Source organism: Octopus bimaculoides, chromosome 2 (assembly GCF_046866305.1).
Source record: "Octopus bimaculoides isolate indiv1 chromosome 2, ASM4686630v1, whole genome shotgun sequence".
Classification (NCBI taxonomy): Eukaryota; Metazoa; Mollusca; class Cephalopoda; order Octopoda; family Octopodidae; genus Octopus; species Octopus bimaculoides.
The window spans coordinates 41434177-41459757 of record NC_142929.1 but is presented as its reverse complement, the minus strand read 5'-3'; the positions used below and the strand labels follow the sequence as shown (position 1 = coordinate 41459757).

The 25581-nt window shown below is 36.6% G+C and overlaps 1 protein-coding gene across 4 annotated transcripts; it reads left to right on the top strand.

The window, feature by feature from the left end:
* The first annotated feature begins 2 nt into the window (after positions 1 to 2).
* LOC106884227 (ribonuclease P protein subunit p14) lies at positions 3 to 22395 on the top strand. 4 transcript variants are annotated; one of them, XM_089344195.1, is made up of 6 exons: positions 3 to 37; positions 8509 to 8583; positions 12646 to 12730; positions 14932 to 15008; positions 18721 to 18799; positions 21230 to 22395. In XM_089344195.1, exons 2-6 carry the CDS (start codon positions 8513 to 8515, stop codon positions 21287 to 21289), a joined length of 372 nt encoding a protein of 123 aa, XP_089200321.1. In that variant the 5' UTR covers positions 3 to 37; positions 8509 to 8512; the 3' UTR covers positions 21290 to 22395. The 4 variants fall into 4 exon arrangements, with proteins under 4 accessions (XP_089200321.1, XP_014790970.1, XP_014790973.1 ...); XM_014935484.3 differs by lacking the exon at positions 3 to 37 and adding an exon at positions 145 to 299; XM_014935486.3 differs by lacking the exon at positions 3 to 37 and adding an exon at positions 1729 to 1835.
* Positions 22396 to 25581: the final 3186 nt, after the last annotated feature.

Sequence of the window (25581 nt, the reverse complement as noted above, 5' to 3'; positions counted from 1 at the left end):
CTATTTGCGATAACAACACCTGAACGTTGATATAAAAGTACGTATAACACGAGTATTTAATTTATAATTCAATTGATTTTCAATTTCCTATTCTAAACCAGAGATTTTGTATATTAATTTGTTTAAAAAGTAGACTAGAAACATTTTCGTGGAAATTTTATCACTTTTACTGGCGATTCTTTTTTCCCATCAGCCTCTGTTGTAGCGCCGATTTGAAACCCACCACCAGCATGGTGCAAGTCTGTATAATAACACATGTTTCTTGATGTATATACAGTTTATGTATATATAAAAATCAGGTATTACCATATATTTTATATTTCTTATAATCATCGTTTTCTCTGTTCATCAGTGCATTTAAATTTCATTTAAGCCTTGTATTTATTTTCGGAATCAGATTTCATCGATTTTATGTCTTTAAACTTAAATATCACAGATAGGGATTTTTGTTTTTGTGCGGTTCACCTGATGATAAGCTATGTTTTATGCGACTCTCCTTATAAAAGATTTCCCATGCCTGTTATAGATATTATATAGTGGTCAACAGCTATATTTGTTTATTCGAAGTTTGGTATGACCTCCTTCAGAATAAAAGCAATGTTACTTTTTAGGAAGTTTTGAATTCGATGAAATTAGTGATGGTTATGCAATTAATGTTGGCATTCCCTAATGTTTTCGTTTGTTACTAACTCTAAGAGGCCCAACACGTTTGATTCAGCACTTTTTGCAAACTAGTCTATTTAGTCTATTAATGTCGTGTGATAATTTCAGGGAAAGACTCTCCCCACTCCATTTTCTCGCAAATTACTTTCTTTTTTTAAATTTTTTTTTTGCCAAAAACCCACGTTTTTGGGTAATTTTTCAGATTAACACCCGCACGAATTTCACTAGAGTTTTAGGGTTATGTTTAGGTCATCGTGCGGGTGTTAATCTGAAAAATTACCCGTTTTTGGATACAGAGATACCGGAAAATTGCAAAAAATCGGAATTTTGAATTTTTTTTTATCTCCCCTCCCCCGTACTCCCTCCCCTCCAATTTCTTCATTTTTTCATTTTTTTTCCGTAACCCTGAAACCCTAAGTAGAAAAAGTTTTGGAATTTTTTTTCAGAATCACAATCTCCGTATTTTTCTGCATATTTTGAAAACAAAAATTTCTGAAAAAAGTTTAAAATGAAGAATTGGTGGGTGGGTGGGGTAATTTCAAAATGCCCATTTTTGCCAATTTTTTTTTGCAGATTCGTATTCTCCGTAGCCGAAAACGGTGGTTTGTGTAGAAAAAAAAATTAAATAAAAAAAAAGGGGTGTTTTGGGGGAGTACCTTTAGATGTAAACTGTCACACTTTGTTAGAATTAAAAAAAAAAATTCTACGAATTTGAGTGACGTGCTTACCTCCCTTTGCAACTATCGGTGCCAATATTTTCATTTTTGTGGAAATTAACTAGAAATTAGCAGTCATCGCTGCCCCACTCAGACGATGCATACAGGCTAAGAGGTGGAGGGCTTGTGAACCTGAGATACATGCTGACAACATGGGTGTCCGGTATTGCAATGAATTTAGAAGAGATTGCAAAATTTCTCAGTAGTTCCTGCAGCTTTTGTGTTGGGGTAAAGCATCTGTGTGGTTTACTTTACCTAACTGCACATTTGAATCCTCCAAAATCCCTCTCAAAAAAAATTTTCACAAATTCCGTTTTGTAGAAAATTTCATTAAATGAATTATATGTCGATGAATGACAGTGCTGAGAATTGCACTGTAAAGATTAGGGACTATGTATAAAACTTCCTAGAAGTCTTCGGTGAATTCAGTGAGGTTGAACAACAGCATGGAAATAGGTGAAGTTTGTTCCGTCTTATTCCATGAATTGCAGTTAGAATGCTCTTTAGTTGACTGAATTTAATTCTTGTTCTTATATAGTTTAGAACATCAGAATATCTTTCGTTTCGTTTCTTAACAATTTAGTGCTTGTTAGTCTGTTCTGTCCCTCCTGATGTGGACCTAACTATGGGAGTGAATGAGCTATTTTCTATTTGAAGCACCAGATCATTGTAACATCTCTTCTTCCATTCATGTGCTGCATAAACCCAAGGCAAATTCTTGTTTATATATGTTGGTGTGCTGAGATGCATAACCCTGATGTCCAAAAATGTTTTCTCAGCTCCAGCCATATTTAACCATGGTTGTTCAGCAGTATTGTTGTTTCCCATCAGGTTTGTGCCTAGTGTGTGTGTGGGGGGACTTCAGTTTCCATCTTCACATCATCACACTTATTTTCTGAAAGTTATGAAGAAACAAAGTTGACTCACGCACACACACACAATAAGCTTCTTTCAGTTTCTGTTTCAAATCCACTCACAAAACTCCGGTTGCTCTAGGGGCTCTAGTAGAAGGCACTTACTTAAGGTGCCATTTAAAGAGATTTGTTGTGTAAGGTACATGCGAGAAGGTACAAAGTAAGCTACGAAAAAAGAAAAAAAGTTGCAGTTTTACCTTGTATTTATATATTACAAGTTATAACTCCTTGAGAAAGCAAGGGCTGGAAAAGTCATTACTCATACATCTGAGCAATGACTTTTCCAGCCCTTGCTTTTTCCAAATGTCCTGGAAGATGGGGGTTATATCTCTGTAATACAGAAATACAAAGTAAAACTGCAACTTTGTTCTGCTTTGTGTTTTCCAGCCTTATACACCAAATTTCTTTAGAATAATACCATATAGTGCTTTACCAAAATTACTTGATAAAGAAAAAATATCAAGCATATGCTGTGACCTGAGCAACACATTAAATTGAATCAAGTTGTGAAACTTCATCTGGAGAGTTCAGAGAGTCTTAGGGAGTATACAGTTACACCTTACTCACCATTATTCTTAAATCTGTTCTGACCCAGGGTGATAGTCAAGGACTTCAGTAATGGGTTAGATAGCAGAAGATGGTTCTGTGGTTAAGGCATGCAAGACTTGGAGCTGAGCTGGTCCTTAGACATGCCCTACTTAAGGATTAAATAAATCATGTGTCCCAAGGGTAAGCTCAGGAGACAAATAGGCAGAGTGGCTGTGTGACAATAAGTTTTATTCCCAACCGTGTGGTTTTGGGTTCAGTCCCACTACATGGCACCTTGGGCAAGTGTCTTTTGCTATAGACCGATAGAAGACAATGGGAATGCACAGTTATCTTGCCTAGAAAGAACACAGGAATCTTCAGATTTTGGCACAGAGGTCTTTGATTGTCAATGCCTGTAGGCATGACGTCTTACAAATACAAAACAATTCTGTTAATGTCTCAAACTACACCTGCATATCAACTCCCAACTATTCTCTTTCTTTCTTTTCCAGCCCATTCATATGTCTTTCATCACGGACATTCAAATTATGCTACAATAATACCTTCTTTTTCTATTCCCTGTCACGACTCCTACTTTCCAAATAATTCCATACTTCTTCCCTAATGCAGGCGCCGAGCAATCTTTTACATTTATTCACTTCATTTCTTACATTTTCTATTCTTTTCCATTTCTTTCACTAACAATAGGCTAACAGGGTACTTCATACGGAGCAATAACACTTGCACTTCTTTCACTTCTTACTGTTATCATAGATGCTCAGAAAAGACCATCTACAGAACATGCAAGCCGTTACAATGCACCCACATGCAATGAAATAGCTGTACTCCTTCACGGTGAACAGCACAATCCCAGAGACATTGTCCTTAGGCGACGTGACACCACCCTCCAACGAATTACAGAAACACACCGATCATACGATACACTTCAGTATCCACTTCTGTTTGTTTATGGTGAGGATGGCTACCACATCGGTATACCACAGCAACATCCACAAAATCGTAATGAATATCTCAACAAGCCAGTATCCTGCATGGACTTCTACTCATACCGATTTATGACACGAGACAACTCCTCTAATCACCTCCACCAGTCTCGAGATCTGTTTAATCAATTTGCAGTTGATATGTGCGCAAAAATGGAATCAGAGAGATTGCGCTCTGACAACTACATCCATCTCCGAGATGCCATCAACAATGATGCTGCTCCAACAAGCATAGGAAGACTTTGCATCTTGCCTTCCACATTCACTGGAAGTCCCCGATATATGCATGAAAGAACACGGGATGCAATGACCTTTGTCGACCATTACGGCAGGCCTGACTTATTCATCACTTTCACATGCAATCCCAAGTGGAAGGAGATTCAGGCCGAACACTTCTTAGGTCAAAAGCCTAAAGACAGGCATGACCTCCTCGCCCGAGTTATCCATCTGAAATTAATTACTCTCATGGACCTCCTAAAAAAAGGGCAAATCTTCGGACCCATACAATGTGACATGTACACAATTGAATGGCAAAAAAGGGGCCTTCCACATGCTCATATCCTGCTTTGGCTCTCAACGAAGATCAAATCAACTGACATCGGCAACATAATATCTGCAGAACTTCCTGATCCATCGCACTTAGTTAAAGCAAACATGGTGCATGGTCCATGTGGGCGTGGATTCAACATTAACTCACCATGTTTGAAAGACAGCGTATGTTCAAAAAAGTTTCCAAGGAAGTTCCTACAACAAACTCAGACAGGTACTGATGGGTATTCATCATACAGACGGAGAAAACCACAAGACGGCAGTTTCACAGCAACTATTGGACAGCATGAGGTTGATAATAGATGGATTGTTGCTTACTGCCCACTCCTGTCAAAGATCTTCAATGCCCACATTAACGTTGAGTTTTGCAACTCCGTTAAGTCCATCAAATATGTTTGCAAGTATGTGAACAAGGATTCTGACGCTGCAATGTTTGCACTTCAACAACAATACTGCCAGGATGAGGTGACGCACTATCAGGTGGGGCGCTACATAAGTAGCAACGAGGCTTTCTGGCGCATCTTTGGCTTACCACTTCACCAACGACACCCCGCCATTCAACAGCTTGCAGTGCACCTGGAAAACAGTCAAAGAGCGTACTTCACCAATGCTAATGCTTCTCTGTTGGCAGAGCAACCAAGGGATAGCACACTCACTGCATTCTTCAAGCTCTGTCAAGTGGATCCATTCGCTCAAACCTTACTGTATCCACAGATTCCATCGCACTACACTTGGAATGGAAAACAATGGACTCCAAGGAAAGCAGGTCAAAATGTTCATGGATACCCTGGCATTAAGTTTGACACTTGCCTTGGCCGAGTATACACAGTACATCCCACTCAACAAGAGTGCTTCTACCTCCGCCTACTACTGCATGAAGTCAGAGGCCCCACGTCTTTCCAGGCCTTAAAAACCATTCATGAACATGTCTGCACAACATACAGAGAAGCCTGCTATCAACAAGGACTGTTGGAAGATGGTGCACAATGGGATGCAACTTTGGGAGAGGCTGCTTTATCAGGGCACTATTTGCAGTATTACTACAGACATGCGAACTGTGTGATCCTGCAACTCTATGGCTCAAGTACAGGGACAACCTGACTGAAGACTTTCAGCGGCAAGCTCAATGGCTCTATCCTGACATGGAGGATATCAGCAATGAAGTCTACAACAAAACCCTCATTGACATTGAAGACAGAATTGCCACACTGGGTGGTAATGAATTGTCCACCTATGGCCTGCCACAAACATTCAGGTCAGGGTCAAATAGCCTTCCCACTGCTGTCATTCGTGAAACATCTTACGACACTCAAGCACTTTCAAAGTACATTGCTGAAAACGAGCATAAATTACTTCCGGACCAGCTGCAGGCCTACACAACTATTATTAACAGTGTACGCCAATGTGATGGACGAATCTTCTTCCTTGATGCTCCTGGAGGGACAAGAAAAACATAAAGCTTCTCCTTGCACAAATTTGGCAGCATCAGGATATTGCAGTAGCTGTGGCTTCCTCTGGGATTGCAGCTACTTTGTTACCCAGTGGCAGGACAGCACACTCTACTTTCAAACTCCTTCTCAATTTAGCAGCATCCGACATGCTTTCATGCAACATCACCCAAAGCTCAGATCAGGGCATGTGCTTCAAAGGTGTCATCTAATTGTCTGGGATGAATGCACCATGGCTCACAAGAGAGCTTTGGAAGCATTAGATAGAGCCCTGAAAGACATCCAAGACTGTCATGCTCCAATGGGAGGTGTTACGCTTCTGTTGTCAGGTGATTTCAGGCAAACTCTTCCTGTCATTCCGAAAGGCACTAGAGCAGATGAGGTCCAAGCATGCTGAAAGTCCTCTACCCTGTGGCATCATGTTACCATCCTCAGTCTTAACACTAGCATGAGAGCTCAGCTACACGGCAACCAAATGTCCAAGAAGTTTGCACAGGACATTTTGACAATTGGTGATGGCAAGGTGCCTCTCGATGCTGCAGGAGAAATGGAAGTATGGCCATTTTGCTCTGTTGTTAATTCTGTAGATGACCTCAAACACAAAGTCTTTCCCAACTTCAAAGAAAACTACCTAAATCACAATTGGCTGTGTGAAAGAGCAATATTTGCTCAAAAAAACGTAGCTGATGCATTCTCTTCATGGCAATCTTCGAACTTACAAGTCTGTTGATACAGTTCCAGATACAAATGAAGTGGTGAACTATCCTCCTGAATTTCTCAATTCGTTGGAGCCTCCTGGACTACCTCCCCACATATCACTTAAAGTTGGAACGCCTGTTATGCTACTCCGCAATCTGGAACCACCAAGACTTTGCAATGGAACACGACTCGTGATAAAGAAGATGATGTCACATGTTATCGAGGCTACCATTCTTTCTGGATGTGGAAAAGGTGATAACGTCATTATTCCAAGAATTCCTCTTACTCCATCAGGAGCAGACATTACTTTTACATTCAGAAGACTACAATTCCTCCTTTGTGTCACTTTCGCCATGTCCATTAACAAATATTAGGGTCAAGCCCTCTCTGTAGCTGGTCTTCTCTTGGAAGAGCCCTGCTTCTCACATGGACAACTGTATGTTGGCTGCTCTAGAGTGGGAAGCAAAACAAACCTATTTGCATATGCTCCACAAGGAATATTACAATGTGGTGTTATAATGACAACAGCTAGAAAGTATGTACATGATCACCTTCTTTTACTAAACTTCATTGACTTTCATGTATTTATATTGATATACATATATATATGTGTGTTTCGGTGTGTGTATATATCTATATATATAAAGATGAGAATGTGTGTCTGTGTGAATCCCTAAAACTTGAGAACTACACAACCAATTTCATTCCAAATTTACACATGCCTTAATTAGGGTCCGTGTATTGTCTTAGACTAAAAAAATGTTTAACTTCTTGCATAGTTTGAGCCCACACCAATATCATATCTCCTCCACTATTTCAGTATTACGTGTCAAAAGTGAAACAATAACATCACTACTGTAATGTCAGATACTTTCACTTTAATACTGAAACTATTCCACTATTTCAGTATTACGTGTCAAAAGTGAAACAATAACCTGTCGCTACTGTAATGTCAGATACTTTCACTTTAATACTTTCAATTTCATACTGAAACTATACTCTCACATATATACAGGCATACTATAAAACCCAAGTTAAAAACATTCCCAACAATTCAACTTCTCTGGTTGACATTAACACCCCCACCCCCAATAGGGGCCTTCATTCCCACATTTTAGAGCTTCATGAGCTCCATTTTTCAGGAGCAAAATCCTTTTTACAGGTTCCAGAAGACTGGAATTTTGGAATATGCGCATAAAGATCAATAGTATGGAATACATGTGTCATGATTAGAATTTTTTATGGTGTGTAAAGAGGGAAAGGACCCTCATGTGCAATTTTGATGAAATTCGAATCATAGGTATTCCAGTTCATTAAAGAAAATATAACAGAAAAGTCTCATTCTTCAATTGCATGTAACACGGGCAACACCGGGTATCTCTGCTAGTCTACTATTAAATTCACTCACAAGGCTTTGGTTGTCAAGAAGCTATTGTGGAAGACATTTGCCCAAGGTACCAATGCAGTGGGATTGAACTTGGAACCATGTAGCTGGGGAGCAAACTTCATATCTAACTATACAGCCATGCCTGCAACTTCAAAATAATGAAAACATTACAGCAATTAATTGTATTCACCTTAAATTTCTGATTGATATTGTTTTATTCATTTTACTGTGGCCATGCTGGAGCACTGCCTTGAAGAGTTTCAGTCGAACAAATCGACCCCATGACCTTTTTTTAAGCCTTGTACTTATTCTATTGGTTCTTTTGCCGAACTGCTAAATTATGGGAACACACCAACACCAGTTGTCAGGTGATGATGGGGGAGGGGGACAAACACAGATACAAAGACACATGCATAGATATATACATATATATACGGCGGTTGTCTTTCAATTTCCATCTACCAAATCCACCTGTCAAGGCCTTTGGTTGGTCTGTTGTTATAGTAGAAGATGCTTGCCCAAGGTGCCATTTGGTTAGGAAGCAAGGTTGTTTTTTTTAAAGTTTTATATTCAATTTTTAAAAATTTTATTTCTTTTTAGGAAAATGAAAACTCTTAAACTTCAAAGAATTGTTGTAAAACCTCCCTTGAAGAATTGGTTTTTATTAGTTAAAATGTAGGTAACAATGTTTTATAATTTTCTATATTTTGTTTTGACCATAATTTGTGTTGACCCTCAGCTAAAATGGACAGGAGAATGCCTAAAGTTAGTGTATTTGATACATATCATTTGCAAAACTTACTCTAGTTTTCTCAGATTATATGGTTTCATTCTAGGGTCTTTTGGCACTCAGATTACCCTATCAAATATAATACTTGTTTATTCAAATTGTTTTGGATTAATCTGCATTATCTCGTAACCATGAGATTTTGGTGATGTGATTGTCTATTTTTAGAATAACATTGCAGGATAGGTGTGAGAGGCTAGATCATGCTGGTTTGAACATAAAACAGGTGGAAGACTTTGGCTGGATATGGACGGTTTAAATTCTGAAGGGTTAAAAGCTGAATAAGTTGACTATAGAGAATCTAAAATAGCAATATAAGTATTAATTTGTCTTTTAATTTTCTATGCTGTTGAAATGAATAGTATATCCTATCCTATTTATTTTTTGTGCAATCATGTCTGAGTAATTTTTTAGTGACAATGATAATTTTTTTTCTCCATTATGACAAAATCGTATTGAATAAAGATGTTCTGTGTGATTAGCTTGTAACCTAGAAAGTGAGAGATTACGACAGTGGTAAGAAACATGAAAGTAAGTGATTGTTAATAACTGGTGCAAAACATTTATTTTCTTTCAGAGTTTGTATACTAGTGATTAGTGAACACTCTAAAAATAATACATGGCTTTGTGTCTTACGTAGTTAAAAATAGTCACTAGTTGAGGTGAGAACACTGACAGTGAAAATGATATTTGTTGGTGTTGAAGGTCAGGCAATGTAAATAAACTTATCCAAGTTTAGTAAATAAGGTTGCATAACAAGTGCAGGCATTGCTGTATGGTCCAGAAGCATGCTTTGAAACCGTGTGGTTTTGGGTTTAGATCCACTGGTGTGTCAACTTGGGCAAGTGTCTTCTGTTATAGCTCTGGGCCAGCCAATGCCTTGTGAGTGAATTTGGTAGACAGAAACTGTGGCAACCCGTTATGTATATATGTATGTGTTTGTACCCACTATTTGACAATTGATGTTGGTTTGTTTATGTCCCTGTAATTTAGCAGTTCAGCAAAAGAGACTGGTAGAATAAGTACTAAACTTCAATAAGTACTTGATTGATTTATTCAACTAAACATTTCAAGGATAATGTTTTAACCCTTTAGCATTTAAACCGGCCATATTTGGCCCAAATATTGTACCTGTTTTATTATCCAAACTGGCCAGATCTGGCCTCTCCTCTCTACCCTACAATTTTATTCTAAAAATATAAAATCACATAATTGTAACCTCAAAGCTTTGAAATAATGCAGGATGAAGTGAAAATAATGTGAATGAATAAGCATTACATTTGACAGAATAATCTGAATGCCAAAGGATTAATTCACACTGCCATACTGTTTTACACTCCGGAACCCCCTGACTCTCTGACCCTTTTATTGCAGAACATTGGCAAACTTTTTTCTGATTCTCTACATGTAATATATACTAGAAAAAAGACTTAGTATTTAAAACTGTATGCCTATCCAGTTTTCTGGTGATTATGAAGTCTCCCTGGCTTGCAACTTCTTGACTGGTTGGTGATCAGGTGGTTGGCTGGTTTTTCGAAAGTTAGCATTGTAAACGGCTGGGTTATTTGTGTAAAAAAAAAAAAAAAAAATTCTAAGACTGTTGGCCCTTTTATTAATCTTCCTACCATATCCATAGCTTCCATGTAGACTCGAGTAACCATCATGGTGTTGCCTAACAAATCCATTTCAGTTTGTCACTTGTGATAATGAGGTTGCAAGTCATTCATTATCTATGTGGCATGCAGGAGAGCCTCTTGGAAACATTTCTTTTGCTCATCTGTCAGTTCTGATGTCTGGATTTGAAAGAAAAAATAGTTGGTGCAATATTGTATGGAAGTGTCTTTGTCTTTCATGTAGTCTTTTTACATTGAATTATAGTATTGAGAAAAACTCATACATATTAGTCATTATTAAACTATAGTGAATAGTGAAACATCAATGTACAATTCTCATGATTTAGAAATAGCTAGAGACCAAAACGAAAAACATGAGTTGAAAAGTTCAATATCTTGGTATTTTGACTAAGTACATATCTTTGAACTAATTTTCTTTCCAAATTTCAAAAGTGCATGAGGGTGGGGTTTTTTCTGAATGAATTTTGTGGTACCTTCAAAGCCAAGACGACAAATTCCCAAGAAGAAATTTTGCCCCATCTGACAGAAGAGGAGGCCTGACTTCTAATTATGTTGGCGAAATTATTGATCTTTTATGTGACAACTAATTCAGTTTATAGATGGAATTTTCATGTTGAAGCTAATGTGTGACAGGGAAGTAACCCTTTTTTTTTTTTTTTCGTGAATCACAATTTATAAAAGATGATGCTTCTCATTTCCATAGCATTAAGTGAATGAGATAAATCTGATCTTGGCCAAGAGACTGATTTAGTGTAGATAGTTTTTCCATAGGCTGAATTGAACTCTCTCATTGTATTACAGCAAATTACTTCTAAATTCTATAATGCTATCACTGCTAACACTGGTAGTCTCTATCACTGCATGATCACTTGTGGTAGAGCTAAGTTGCTGGTGACAGAAAGTGAACTGTTAACTTAGCTAACTGTCTGCTACCATAAGAATTTAGTTATCCACGTACTGAAGGAAATAGTGGGGTCATAGAAAAGTCAGAGCAAGTCTTGTGAGAATTATTATGGCATACTGGTAGCTAATCAAAAACAGAGTATTTCATTTTTTTTTTATAGCTAGTCTGTACTTATCAGCATAATGGTTAGCTGTAGACAAGTTATGCTTATTTTAACAGATTCAGTTCACATGACTTCATTGGAGTTAAGAACTTAACAGATTTTGAACATGGTTAGCTCATTTCGATGTGTATCAGGTGTTTCACGATGGTGTTGATTTGTACTCGTGTGTTTCTAGGTTTGTGGCTGGTTGTACATACAGTGGAAGATACTGTGTAAATTGAAGTCGGCAACATAGACTGTACTTAATATCTCCTGTTTTACTGTGTAGGTCATGTATTAGTTTGGTATGAGTGCAGGTAAGGTGTTTAGTAAGCTTTGTGGACTGCTTTTTAGGTTAGTGGAGAAGATTAGTTTCAATTAAGTTAGTTATATGTTATGATAGAATTTATATATTGTTTGAAAATGTATTGTTTTTTTCACCAGCAAGTACTTGCAGTGTTCAATCATTGCTTTGGTTTTAATATTCATTTCGTGTTGATTTATATATCAACTGAAGCCAGTTAATATAACAAATAAGTTAACATAAATGAGGTTCAACTGAATTTGAAATGATATTTTTTTTTTCCAGTTTGACAAACAAATGTGGTTTGTATTGTGACAGTTTGATCACAAGTTCAGTATTCAAATAACTAATTAAATTTTTTATGAGCCAGGCTCATGACTTTAATTGCAATTGAATTGAATTGAGGTCTTCTACCTTCACTTCTTAGCTAATGTTTTTGAAAAGGGCAAGAACATTGCGTAGTATTTGCTCTTTTTATGAAAGAACTTATATAGGGAAAATAATGGAATTTCGGAAATTTTGTATTAGCCCTTTTGGCATTTAGCTTACTCTGTCAAATCTAATTATTTATTCATATTGTTTTGAGTTAATTATGCATTATCTCATACCTTCAAGATTTTGATGTTGTTGTATATTATTAGAATGACATTATAGGTAAGTGTGAGAGGCCAGATCTGGCCAGTTTGAACATAAAACTAGAACATTTGGCTTGTACATGGCTGGTTCAGATGTTATAAGGGTTAGTGTACTTTAGGACTGACTGAAACAAGGTGCCAGGGTAGTACTTAGGTTACTGTGTTGGTAATGAAACTTATCAAAATTGGATTTGCGACATGCCTTTATTTTTTATTTTATTTATTTGTTTATTTATTTTTACTTAATTATAGAAACTGAATTATATCAGTTGAAAAAAAAAATACCTTCAAGAATATAGTTTGTTATTTAAGTAATTTATTTCTATTGTAGAGAATTTGCTGATAAAAATGACACCATCAATGCAGCAAACTTCAAATCTCTGCTCCTCAAGGCTATGAGATCACTACATGGTGAAGTATGTACCTTGTGAAATTATTTATTTTTTTTCAATGGGCCATGTGTGTGTGTGTGTGTCTAGACACACACACACACACACACACACATGCTAGTGATCAATTTTTTGATAGGAAATGCCAATAAACATCACTGGTTACAGCCCATCCACAAATGCTTATATATATGTAGTATGACTGTATGGTAAAAAGTTTGTTTCCTAACCACATAGTTCTGGGTTCAGTTTCACTGCATGACATCTTGGGCAAATGTCTTCTGCTATAGCCCCACACCAACCAAATCCTTGTGAGTAGATTTGGTAGATGGAAACTCAAAGATGTGTCGTGTGTGTTTGTGTCTCCTTGTCTTGAGATCATTTGATAGATGTAAATGAGTGTCATTCATTTTCAATATTCTGTGAAAACTTGATCTGTCATGAGGAAATATTACCTTACTTGGAAACAGGCAGGTATGGAAAAGTAGACATTAAAGGTATGATGATATATCAATATTTAACATTCATTTTCCACGATGGCAAGGGTTGAGCAAATACCCACTGAAGCATTATTTTACTTCTGGATGCCCTTCCTGTCACTATTCTGTACTATTAATTCATTTTTTTTTTTCATATTATTCCATGTTGGAGGATAATTTTGGTGACAATGAATGTCAATTAACCACACCATTTTAAGCTTGGTTTTGTGCAACATGCATATAGAATGCAAACATTCACCCAAACACAAATTCAGATACAAATACACACACAAATGTGATATGTGTGTAGAACCATGCTTAAAATGTTATATCTCCATTCTTTTTTTCAATTTTATACTGAGCATCAAACTAATACATTCCCTGTGTATATCTTTTTGACTTTTGTTGTTTTGTTATTTTTAATTTTTGATTTATCTAATATATATATATATATGTACATACATCCTCATCATCATCATTGTTTCTGCTTTCTATGCTGGCATGGGTTGGACTGTGTGTGTGTGTAATGCATATGAATGAAGACAGTTGCATCAAGAAGTGCCTATCTCTAACTGTAGGGGGAATATATAAGGGGGTAGACCCAGGAAGAGGGATGAAGTGGTGAGAAAGAATCTACAGATGTTGGGACTCACAGAGTGGATGACGGGACTGAGACTCCTGGCAGTTTGCTGTGCTTGGAAAGACACATTGAGCTAAGTAAAAGTGTGGTTGTCCTTGCATACAGGCTTGTCCCATGCAACCCTCTCCAGCTGAGTGTTCCTAATCTTGTGGGCTCATAGGTGGCGGTGCCATGTAAAAAGCACCTGTGCTGGTGCTGCGTAAAAGCACCCAGTGCACTCTATAAAGTGGTTAGCATTAGGAAAGGTATCCAGCCATAGAAACTATGCCAAAACAGACATGGAGCCTGAACAGTCCTTCAGCTGGTCAGCTCTTGTCAGACCATTCAGCCAATGTCAGCATGGAAAACACATTAAATGATGATGATGGGGTTCCATACAGTTCCAAATTCACTCGGAGAGCATCGGTTTGTCAAATGCTATAGAAGATGCATGCTCAAAATACCATGCAATGAGACAACCTGAGACCATAGGGCCTAAACTTTATACTCTCACAGCCTTGCCGTGTGTGTGTACACATCAGGCACACAGGCATGGCGTGTGGTAAGAAGTTTGCTTACCAACCACATGGTTCTGGCTTCAATTTCAATGCATGACACCTTGGGCTAGTGTCTTCTACTATATCTATGGGTTGACCAAAACCTTGTGAGTGGATTTGGTTTGACAAGAACTGAAAAAAGTCCATACATATGTATCTATGTATGTGTGTTTGTGTGTTACTGTCATCTTGTCTTGACATAGCATAATAGTAAACAAGTGTCACTGTCATGTAAGTGGTATCCCTTGTTTCCAATGTCCTGCGAAAAACACATCTGGTCATGGTGAACTAATACCTTATATAGAAACAGGTGAGGGTAGGTGATGGAAAGGACATCCAGCCATAGAAACTCTGCCTCAATAAATTTCATCTGACCCAGGGCATGAAAAAGTTGATGTTAAAATGATGATGGAAAGTGCCAGCTTATTGATTTTGGTTTCATTGTCACAATATATGGAAATAGTGTTTATAAGGTTCTGTTATGTACTAGTGTGTCTTAATGTGTTGTGAATGATTTATGCTACTTTCTGTTTTGCCTTAACAGTATTATTTGTATTTTCTTATTTCAAACAGATTGCAGCTTCTGCAAATATCTTTATTCGGAAATTTGATGAGCAAAAACTTGAAACTATTCTTATGGTGCCGCACTCGTAAGAAAATTTTTTTTTTTTTTTCTATATTAAAAGGGTAAAGATCCCCTTCAGAATTTATTGAGGCAGAGTTTCTATGGTTGAATGTCCTTTCCATCACCTACCCTCACCTGTTTCCATATAAGGTAAATAGTACACCATGACCAGACGTGTTTTTCGCAGGACATTGGAAACAAGGGATACCACTTACATGATAGTGACACTTGTTTACTTCTATTATGCTTTGACCTAGAAAGTTCCCTCTGAGGTACAAGTCTGGGCAAAGTTGTTTACAGAAGACCAGCAGTCGCCCATGCATATCAGTCTCCCCTCTCTGTGCTACTGGTATTATCCAAGGGAAAGGCAAAGGCCAATACAGGTTGGCATCAGTGATGTTGCAACTTATTTCTACAGCTGAGTGAACTGCAGCAGCGTGAGATAGTGTCTTGTTCAAGAACACAATACATTGCCAAGTCTGGGAATCAAACTCACTACCTCATGATTGTGAACCTGATGCTCTAACCGCTGAGCCATACACCTTCACTATTTGGCTATATGAAATATATGTGGAGTATTACATAAAAAGTAATAAATCATACATTATATTAATTATAATTAGTTTCATTTAGTAAAAGTTGGGTATCTTTGCACGTCCACATGTGCATGCACATATGCATGTATAAATACAAATATATCTGAAAATTTTGATCCTTCTAAATAGTTATGATTTTAATAGAAATGAAATATGTTCCATCATATTTATGGACCAATCAGGATGCAGAGCCTCAGCTAGCTACTTTTATGATTTCCTCTGTGTGTCTGTATATATATATATATATATATATATATATATATATATATATATACACATACATACATACATTTATATAGTTCCAAGTTCAATCCCATTTTGTGCGGCACCTTGGCCAAATGTCTTCTATTATAGCCTTGAGAGTTGATTTGGTTGATGGAAACTGAAAGAAGCCCTTCGTGTGTATGTATATATATGTGTGTGTGTGTGTGTGTGTGTGTCTTTGCATCTGTGTTTGTCCCCTCCCCACTGTTTGGCAACTGATGTTGTGTGTTTACATCCCCATAACATAGTGGTTTGGCAAAAGTGTTGGGTAGAATAAGTACTGGTGTTGATTCATTCAACTAAAATTCTTCAAGGCGGTGCCCCAGCATGGCTGCAGTCTCATGACTGAAACAAGTAAGAAGAGAAAATATATATGATAGACACTCTCATATTCTTGTGGAGAGGCAAACAACGCTGATGATCATATAGGTTCAACACGGAATATCCCAACAATGGATTCATTTCCTCTGTTGCATTTTCAACTCAGAATCACAAAAAAGTCATTAACACTGACGTCTGCAGGAAAGCTATCTGTTGTCGTCTCTGTGTACATTGCTGATTAGTCTGACTAACCAGTGTCAAGGCTGCATACATTCAGAACTTGATCACCTATATAAATAACAAGATAGAACTGCCAACTCAAAGCACTTTCAAAAAGTACTATAGGATAATGTATATCCAGTTAACAACTTGGTAACAACACTACTTGCCAAGCTGAACCCCTCCAACTGCAGTACTTCATAAAAGCTGATGCACTTTGACAGTAGCATTATTGCTGCAGTCTGCTTTGATAATCCGTAGAGATGGAGTAGATATAGAAACTGCTCCTTTTGAACTTTCCCTGAGGAACTATCTAGTAGGTACAGTGTAGTAATAAGTGCAGCAGATTTTATATTAGTAATACCATCCATCATCTGCATTCTTTTGAGTCAGAACGTTTCATCTACCCTTATTCATAAAACCTTTTATAGTTGAAATAGTAAAATACACAGTCCATATTTAGAGTTTTGATTTCATTTCTAACATGAACTGTTGTGGCCTTTCTCTGTCACTTTTAACATTGTTTCAAATACATACACCTTATGACTCTGTTTTATGGTTTATACTGTGAGAAACATGAAACTGTTGTCAATCTATCATCTAAATTAGATCTTTCACCAGAAAGTCATATAATACTTGATTGGTAATTAATAATAAATGAGCCACAGTGGCTTTATTGATCAGTGTTTTTTTTTTAAAAAACCGTCACTTATAGCCTATGTGAAGGTACATAACTCTGCTTGCTTCATTAGGTCAAAAATCATATTCCATTAACAGGTTTCAAATGAATAGTTATCAGTAAGTGTATCTGGTTGTAAAGTAACATTGTTTCAATAGTTTGTTGAATCTTGTGTTACTAACATGTACATGCATGTAAAATAGTTATGTACACAGAAAAGTGTGCATATGTGTGTGTTTATATATATATAAAATCAAAATAAGCAACAACGATATCCAGAGGTAATGCAGTACGATTGTTTCATGCAACTCCATTTAATTGAACAATGTAATCATTCTATGTCTCTGTGCAGCTGAAGATTGCTCTGCATTGATTACATAGTTCAATTAAATGGAGTTGCATGAAACGATCGTACTGCATTACCTCTGGGTATCCTTGTTGCTTATTTTGATTTTAATCACCTTACTTTGAAATTGTATGGGTAATACCATACTAAATTCTAGTGCCTAAACTTAAGTACCATATTCACCTGAATATATATATATATATATATATTATGTACATTTATGTGCACATTTCAAATTTCGTTAGAATGTATGCAAGGGGCCAATATCTTCTTGCAATTGTCTGTCTTGGTATTTTTTCATTTGTCCATGGCCCACATATAAAAATATCGTTTTGTATCCCCTATTTCTCACTGGTAATGCTTAAATAGACAAAAATTAAATTGTAACAGAAAAGTCTAACTAAAAGCCATCAACTTTCGATGGTTCACAAATATATTAGATTTGAGAAAATTTTAGAAAAGACTTGAGACCCATGGTGGCTCATCTGTTGCTGACCCCTGATTTATACTTATTGATTAGCTTCAAAATCTATCAGAATAACTATATCCCTAGATTAGTCTTGCATTATTTAATAATCTCAATTTCATATTGACTTAATTATGACATGAAAATGGTATGTAAGTGAAGTATATATTCCTTTTATTAAGTGATTAGTGTTAGGAGAATCATTCTTGTGTTAAATTAGATACTTCTGTAAGATGGTGAGCTGGCAGAATCGCTACCAGACAAAATGCTTAGCAACATTTGTTCTGAATTCAAATGCTGCCATGGTCGACTTTGCCTTTTATCCTTTTAGGGTTTATAAAATAAGTACAATTTGAGCACTGGATTCAATGTAATTGGCTTAACCCCTCCATGAAATTGCTGGCTTTGTACCAAAATTTGAAACCGAATTAGATACTTTTGTAACTTATGCAAATCTTCAAATTTGCACAACCAAGCTATTGCTGATAAATTAATCATTGAACCCAAAACAATGTTTTTTTTTTTTTCATTTAATAAGCTTACAATAGTTTTAAGAAGCTGTATAAAAGATAAGTACATTGAATAATCGATATATCTTTGTATCAAGTATGTAAAGATTTTTACAAGGAGAATTGTAATGTTTAAAATGTTAGATGTTTGTCTTTGACTTTAGGTTAGACACAAATCTAACTTTAAGTGCATGATAGTCATTTTAATGCAGTTCATAATAGCCTCCCTAGTACAAGATCACATCTATGCTTTTTAATATATTGAGTTTTCAAATATAATTTGAACATGGTTGAATAAATGATGATCCATTGTTAATGATATTTCTTTCTGTTTCAGGCATCTACTTCATCTCTGGACTAGTATAATTACAACATCTAATTTATGTGATAAAGCTTGTACACTCCATGTTCTTCAGGTATTGATTTTATTGCTTAATTCCATAATTTCTTATAGATACCTTAAGAAGTAAATTGCTTTAAAATGGAGAAGAAAATGTATTTGTCTATATTTATATTAGTGTGGCTCTAGTTTTTGATTTTTAATGAAATTAAATCTTATAATCTGAAGAACTCATTAAAAGTAATTTTTAAATATGGGGAAAATTAAAATGCCAGTGCTATTATTAGCTGGATTTAGATGATTTTGCAAAATCATTAGAGCATCCGATAAAATACCTTTCAGTATTTAGTTATGGCCCTCAACACTCAGTGTTCAAATCCTGCTTTTCATCCTTCTGGGGTTGATAAGATAATCTTGGTATTTATTGATTTAACTGACTACTTTTTTCACCAAACTTCTGCCTGACCTTGTACCTATTCAAGAAATTGTTATTTACTGGATTTGTTCTGTGAAGTTCTGTCAGGTAGGCTTTTCTGCATTTAAAAGCTGGTTTGTCAAGGACGTTGGGAAACAGAAGTCTATGACTGTTTGGTAATATGTAGTGCATGAATAAAGCATTGACTGGCATAATTGTTGGCATGCCTGACAAAATGCTTGGTAACATTTCGTCCATCTTTACATTCTGTGGTCAACTTTGCTTTTCATTCTTTAGGAATTGGTAAAATAAGTACCAGTTGAATACTGGGGTCAATGTAATTGACTTACATCTTTCCCCCAAATTGCTGGCCCTGTGCCAAAATTTGAAACCAATATGTTGTGAATGAATGGGAGTGAACGGGAAAAAAAGTGTTCAGTTTGTTGGGTGGCATCTTTCCTTGGTATATTCAAAGACCTGTCTGATTGGCAGCATAAGAAATCTGAAACATACCAGTGTCGAAGTTGGATTGACACATGATTGAGAAGATTGATGATACAATTACATCCGTTACACCTCTGGTGTTCAGCTTTCATTATCAATGTTGAAATATTTCCTTCATGATAGTATAGATTGAACAGGTCTGTTATACAATATATTGCTATTTAATTCTATCTTCTAATTCACCTCTTTGTTGTTGTCTGCAATAAAAATACTTCACTGACACCACATGGCCTTTCTTCACCTAGAATTCATCCATTTGATCTTGCTTGTCCATATGAGAGTGTCTGGCACTGTGTTGCTTACAATGATGAGGATTCTAGTTGATCCAGTCGGTGGAACAATCTGCTTGTGAATTTAAAATGCAAATAGCTAAGCACTCCACAAACACGTGTGCCCTTTACATATTTCTCAGGGAGATTCAGTGTGAAATGGAATGTGACATGACTGGCCCATTGAATTACAGGTACCACTCACTTTTGCCAGCTGAATGGATTGGAGCAACTTGAAATAAAGTGTCTTGCTCAAGGACATGACATGCTGCTGGGATTTGAACTCATGACCTTATGATTGTCAACTGAATACCCTAACCACTAAGCTATGTTAATAGTTATCTCTCCTGCCCACTTTGGTCAGTTAATTCTCAGTCACTTTCCAAATTGCCTTGTAACTTTCCATCCAGTTTAGCTTTACACATCTACTCCTGCACAGAGAGACCCTATAAGGTCACTGGACTTAATAGAAAAAGCTGCAGGTCTCTCTCATTGCACCTTTCCATCCTAAAGGTAAACGAAGTACACATTGGTTAATATAGTTTTACATACACTACAATTGAAATGAAAACAATAGTTTCAATAACAATGACTTAGGCACAGAAAGCAAAGATGGCAAAGCCTGAAATAGTTACTTTAGTTTGCATCTTAGCAATTGCGTAACTACTCTCTTTGAGACAGTTGAATTGAGTGGGTTCAATTTTATTTTGTGAGATATTCTAATAGAATAATAGTTGCATCCAGTTATCTTTTGACTTCAAAGGATTAAAATACTAGTGCAGATATGGATGTGTGGTAAGAAGTTTGCTTCTCATTCACATAGTTTCAGGTTCAGTTTCACTGTATGCACCTTGGGCAAGTGTCTTCTACTATAGCTTCGGGTCAACTTAAGCCTTGTTAGTGGATCTGGTAGTTTGAAACAGAAAGAATCTTGTTATACATATGTGTGTATGTATGTATCTGTGTTTGTCCCTCACCACTGATTGACAACTGGTGTTGGTTTGTTTATGTCTCTGTGAGTTAGCAGTTTGGCAAAAGAGACCAATGGAATAAGTACCAGATTTAAAAAAAAACCCTATAAATACTGGTTTTGTTTGGTTTGACTAACCTCTTCAAGGTGGTGCCCCAGCATGACTGCAGTCTAGTGACTGAAACAGGTGAAATATATAACAGGTTAGAAATGTGATGTTTTGTACCAAGTTAATTTTAAAAAGTCAAATTGGCTATTTGCCACCATTTATATTTCATACTTAATATTTGCTTCCAAGATTACTTCATCTATCTCTTTAGTAAAATGTTCAAACTTCATCTTTTCCAGGTCTCACAACATTTGATGGCAATTGGAAACTCAAGTCGACAGCTTAGTTACCCAACATAAATAAAAAATCACATGTAACCTGTTCCAAGAAAGTTTAAAGACTCGTTGTTACTTTCTTTGTTATCTGAATCAATCATTATTCAACCTCCTTTCTTATTAAAAAAGTTGTTAAAAAAGAGACTGTGTAGTGATTGGTTTTTGAAGTGAGATTTGGTAATTTAAATACATATTTTATATAATTTAACAACGGTTTGCAGCCGTTTACTCAACATGCAGGAATTGAACACCTATTTTGTATATTTTAAACCAACTTTGATGAGATCTTTCATGTAATTTTTAATTTTATTAATTTTCTGAAGCTTGAAACAGCTGTAAGAGATGTTTGTCAATTTTTAATTAATAATAATTTATTAGTTATCTCTCTCTGGAGGCAGAAAATATCCGTTCCTGGGTTACATGGAGAAAGGAGGTAACTCTTTGTGAAGTAACTTTCAGAAATTGATTGTCTCCCTTACGTCCATTGGTCAAAAAATTACAATCTCATCTAATATATAAAGTAGAGATGTGTATGTATTCGCTTTTCATGCATATCCCTATCTATACCTTATTTGTCTAACTAGCTAACTCTCTATTGTTTTGCTTTCATTTTCCAAACACTATTTTCACTTTAAGTTCAATTGCTATTGTTTTCACTGTTAGTTTTCAGTCGTTATTTACAAACAACAACAGCAAATTACTGACAGAAAGAAGTTCACAATTACTGATGAAAGTAATTTCATACATAATCAACTGACAGAAATAACTTCATAAATTTCACTTCAATCTGTACACTTCGTTAAATTTGCCTACAAATTTTACTTTTGCAACGTTTTGTGTTTTTCTGTTGTTGATGGAATTACTGATAAAAATAAGTTCATAATTTACTGACAGAAGGAACTTCAAAAATTTCACTGAAATCTGTACACTTAGATTCCCTAAAAAATTTTTATTTATTTTTGCAATGGTTTTGTGTTTTTCTGTTATTAATGGCTATTTTCTGGTCCCTCTGATACTGGCTCTTTGGTTCACTAAGTGACAAATTTCGCTTCAACCTGTACAATTCTCTTTTTCTGTAAAAAAAATTTCTTTTTGCCTGTCATATTAAGAAATATAATTTTTGTTACCCAGTTATTTTCATTGTTTACTATCTTCTGCCCCCATGTATTTGTGTATATGTATATAACCATGCCTAGAAGGAAAGTGTCAAATTTGTCTACAATACCAAGGTCAGCCAAAAGAATGTCTCTGTCCAGGGAAAGAGAGACAGCTGCAGAAAGGGAAGCATACCAGGAAATGAACAGACTGTGCACTACAAAAGCCAGAGCATCTCAGAGTAATAAACAGAGGTATGCATGGCTGACAAGGAATAGGATCACTGCAGAATGAAGAGAAGTTGCAAGAGCTCAGGGAAGCAGCTTTCAATTATGATCCAGCAGCTCATGCAGATGACACTAGAGTTTCCATTGGTGCAATGACAACTGCATGCATACATTGTAAAGCAAGGAAGTGGCCTGAAGAGACACCTGCACTGTGCTGCAGTGGTGGAAAGGTTAAACTTCCTGCAGTCACCCAACCTCCAGAGCCATTGAAGTAACTGTTGTCATCAACTGACCAAGATTCCAAGCACTTCCAAAATAAAATTAGGCAATACAATGCTGCACTACAGTTGACATCATTTGGTGCCACAAGAGATTTAACTGAGCCAGGATTCATGCAAACTTTCAAGATCCAAGGTCAGATTTGTTGTCAGATTGGCCCTCTACTACTACCTCTGTGAAATGAATCAGCAAAATCGGCCTTTCATTGTTTATAATCTGTACCTGTTCTTTGGTTATGAAATAGGCTATAGAATAAGTAGGAAGGTAGACAAAACACAAATCTGTAGAAACTCCATAAGATTTACCCGGTGTAAGCTATGGACACATAAGTGCAGCAATATCAAAGGAAGGCTAACTGGGAAGATAGTTTTTGTGTGTGACAAATGCTCAAGTGCAATAAGCACTGAAAATGTGCAGAAAACAGCTCCCATCACATTACAGGGGGAAAAACTAGAAGTAGCTGATAGCTTCTGTTACTTAGGTGACCAATTCAGCAGTGAGGGTGGAGCTACTAGAATAAGAATAGTCTGGGCAAAGTTCAGAAAGTTCCTACCTCTGCTTGTGACAAAGGGCCTCTTGCTCAGAGTAAAAAGTAGACTATGACGCATGTGTGTGAACATCCATGCTACATGGCAGTGAAACATGGGCTGTGACTGCTGAGGACATGTGTAAGCTTGCAAGGAATGAAACTAGTATGCTCCACTGGATGGGTAATGTCAGTGTGCATACATGATAGCGCCCTGAAAGAAAAGTTGGATATAAGCATCAGATGTAGTGTGCAAGAGAGAGACGACTGCGCTGGTATGGTCATGTGTTGTGTATGGATGAGGACAGCTGTGTGGAAGAGCTAGACCCAAGAAAACCTGGGATGAGGAGGTGTAGCACAACCGTTGAACGTTGGGCCTCACCAAGATGATGACAAGCGACCGAGATCTTTGGAGATATGTTATGCTTTAGAAGACCCAGCAAACCGAGTGAGACCGTGCAACATAACCATATTGGGCAATAAACTGCGCTTGCAAAGACCTGGTGAGGTTGTCATGGCCAATGACAGTACCACCTGATTGGCATGTAAAAAGCACCATTCAAGCATGATTGATGCCAGTGCTGGTGACATGTAAAAAGCACCATTTGAGTGTGATCGTTGCCAGTGCTGCCTGACTGGCTCCCATGCTAGTGGCATGTAAAAAGCACTCTCGGAGTGGTTGGTATTAATAAGAGCATCCAGCTGTAGAAACTGTCAGATTGGATTGGAGCCTGGTGCAGCCTTCTGGCTTGCCAGCCCTCAGTCAAACCATTCAACCCGTGCCAACATGGAAAGCAGACGTTAAACAACAATGATGATGATGACGATAAGATAAACACAAGTTTATATATTTGTTTTATGTATGTTTTATCATTATGGTTGCTTGGAAACCTGTATCTGGGTAATCCATATGCATTTGGATTCTTAACCATCCAGATTGGATCATCAGGGAACATTTTATCACATTAAGTTACAGTTCACTGTAACTTAATGCAATAAAGATGATCCATTCTGGTTAAGCATCCATAGGAACTTGGAATACCCAAATGCAGGTTTCCAAGCAACCATAAGGTTGCATAGGAAGTAATATATAAACCTGTGCTTATCATAATTTCTTCTATATTTGCTTGGTATCTCATTACTACTACATGAAATAGTTACTTAACTGCTAGACTGGCTGCAGACTGGAATATGAATCTATGTGATGCTCTGAAAACAACAGTAGCATTCATATTATATATATAGAGTGTGCCATAATAATGGGACATTTCAAATGCTAGTATCTTGGATTATAAAAATGACAGCATACCAAATATATTTATTACATAACTGTCCCATTATTATGGCCCACATTTTCTCTCTCTCTCTCTTTATGTACTTATTGCTTTCAAATTCTAGTACAAGGCCAGCAGTTTCGGAGGAAGGGCTAAGTCAATTACATTGATCCCAGTGCTCAACTGTTACTTATTTGACCAACCTCAAAAGGATGGAAGGTGAAGTTGAACCCACACACATATATATATGCATACATGTGTGTGTGTGTATATGTATATATTATACAAAATATATAATCACATTTAAGATTTACATATATATATATATCTTAGTATATAATTTATAACATATATGCATGTGTGTGTATGTGTATGTATATATATATATATATATATATATACACACACATGGTGATTGTCTTTTTCTGAGATCACAGAAAAAACAAAAAAATATACCAGAACAAAACAGAACAAATAGCTGCTTGAGCCAATGGAAATTATTTATCCATTCTTCTTCGGCTTTATTTTTCTCTTTCTTATGTCTGTGTAAAGGTATATATGTATATATATGTAATTTTTAGTATTTGCTATTATGGATGAAATGCCACTAAGTGTTTTGCCCAGCGTACTAATGACTCTGCCAGCTTGCTACCTTTACGTAAAAGCACCCACTACACTCTCTGAGTGGTTGGCATTAGGAAGGGCATCCAGCTGTAGAAACTCTGCCAAATTAGATTGGAGCCTGGTGTAGCCATCCGGTTGCATCAGTCCTCAGTCAAATCGTCCAACCCATGCTAGCATGGAAAGCGGACGTTAAACGATGATGATGATGATGATATATATATAATAGCAGAGAGATACCTGGCCGTGCTTGGGATTAAAATGGCATAGTTTAGTAAAGTGCATTAGGGAAGT

Coding starts and splice junctions, on each gene's coding strand:
- LOC106884227 (XM_014935484.3), top strand. CDS start 256: ATGTTTCTTGATGTATATACAGTTTATGTATATATAAAAATCAG. Junction 8,584..12,645: donor TGGTTTTTATTAGTTAAAAT/GTAGGTAACAAT, acceptor TTTCTATTGTAG/AGAATTTGCTGATAAAAATG. Junction 12,731..14,931: donor TGAGATCACTACATGGTGAA/GTATGTACCTTG, acceptor TATTTCAAACAG/ATTGCAGCTTCTGCAAATAT.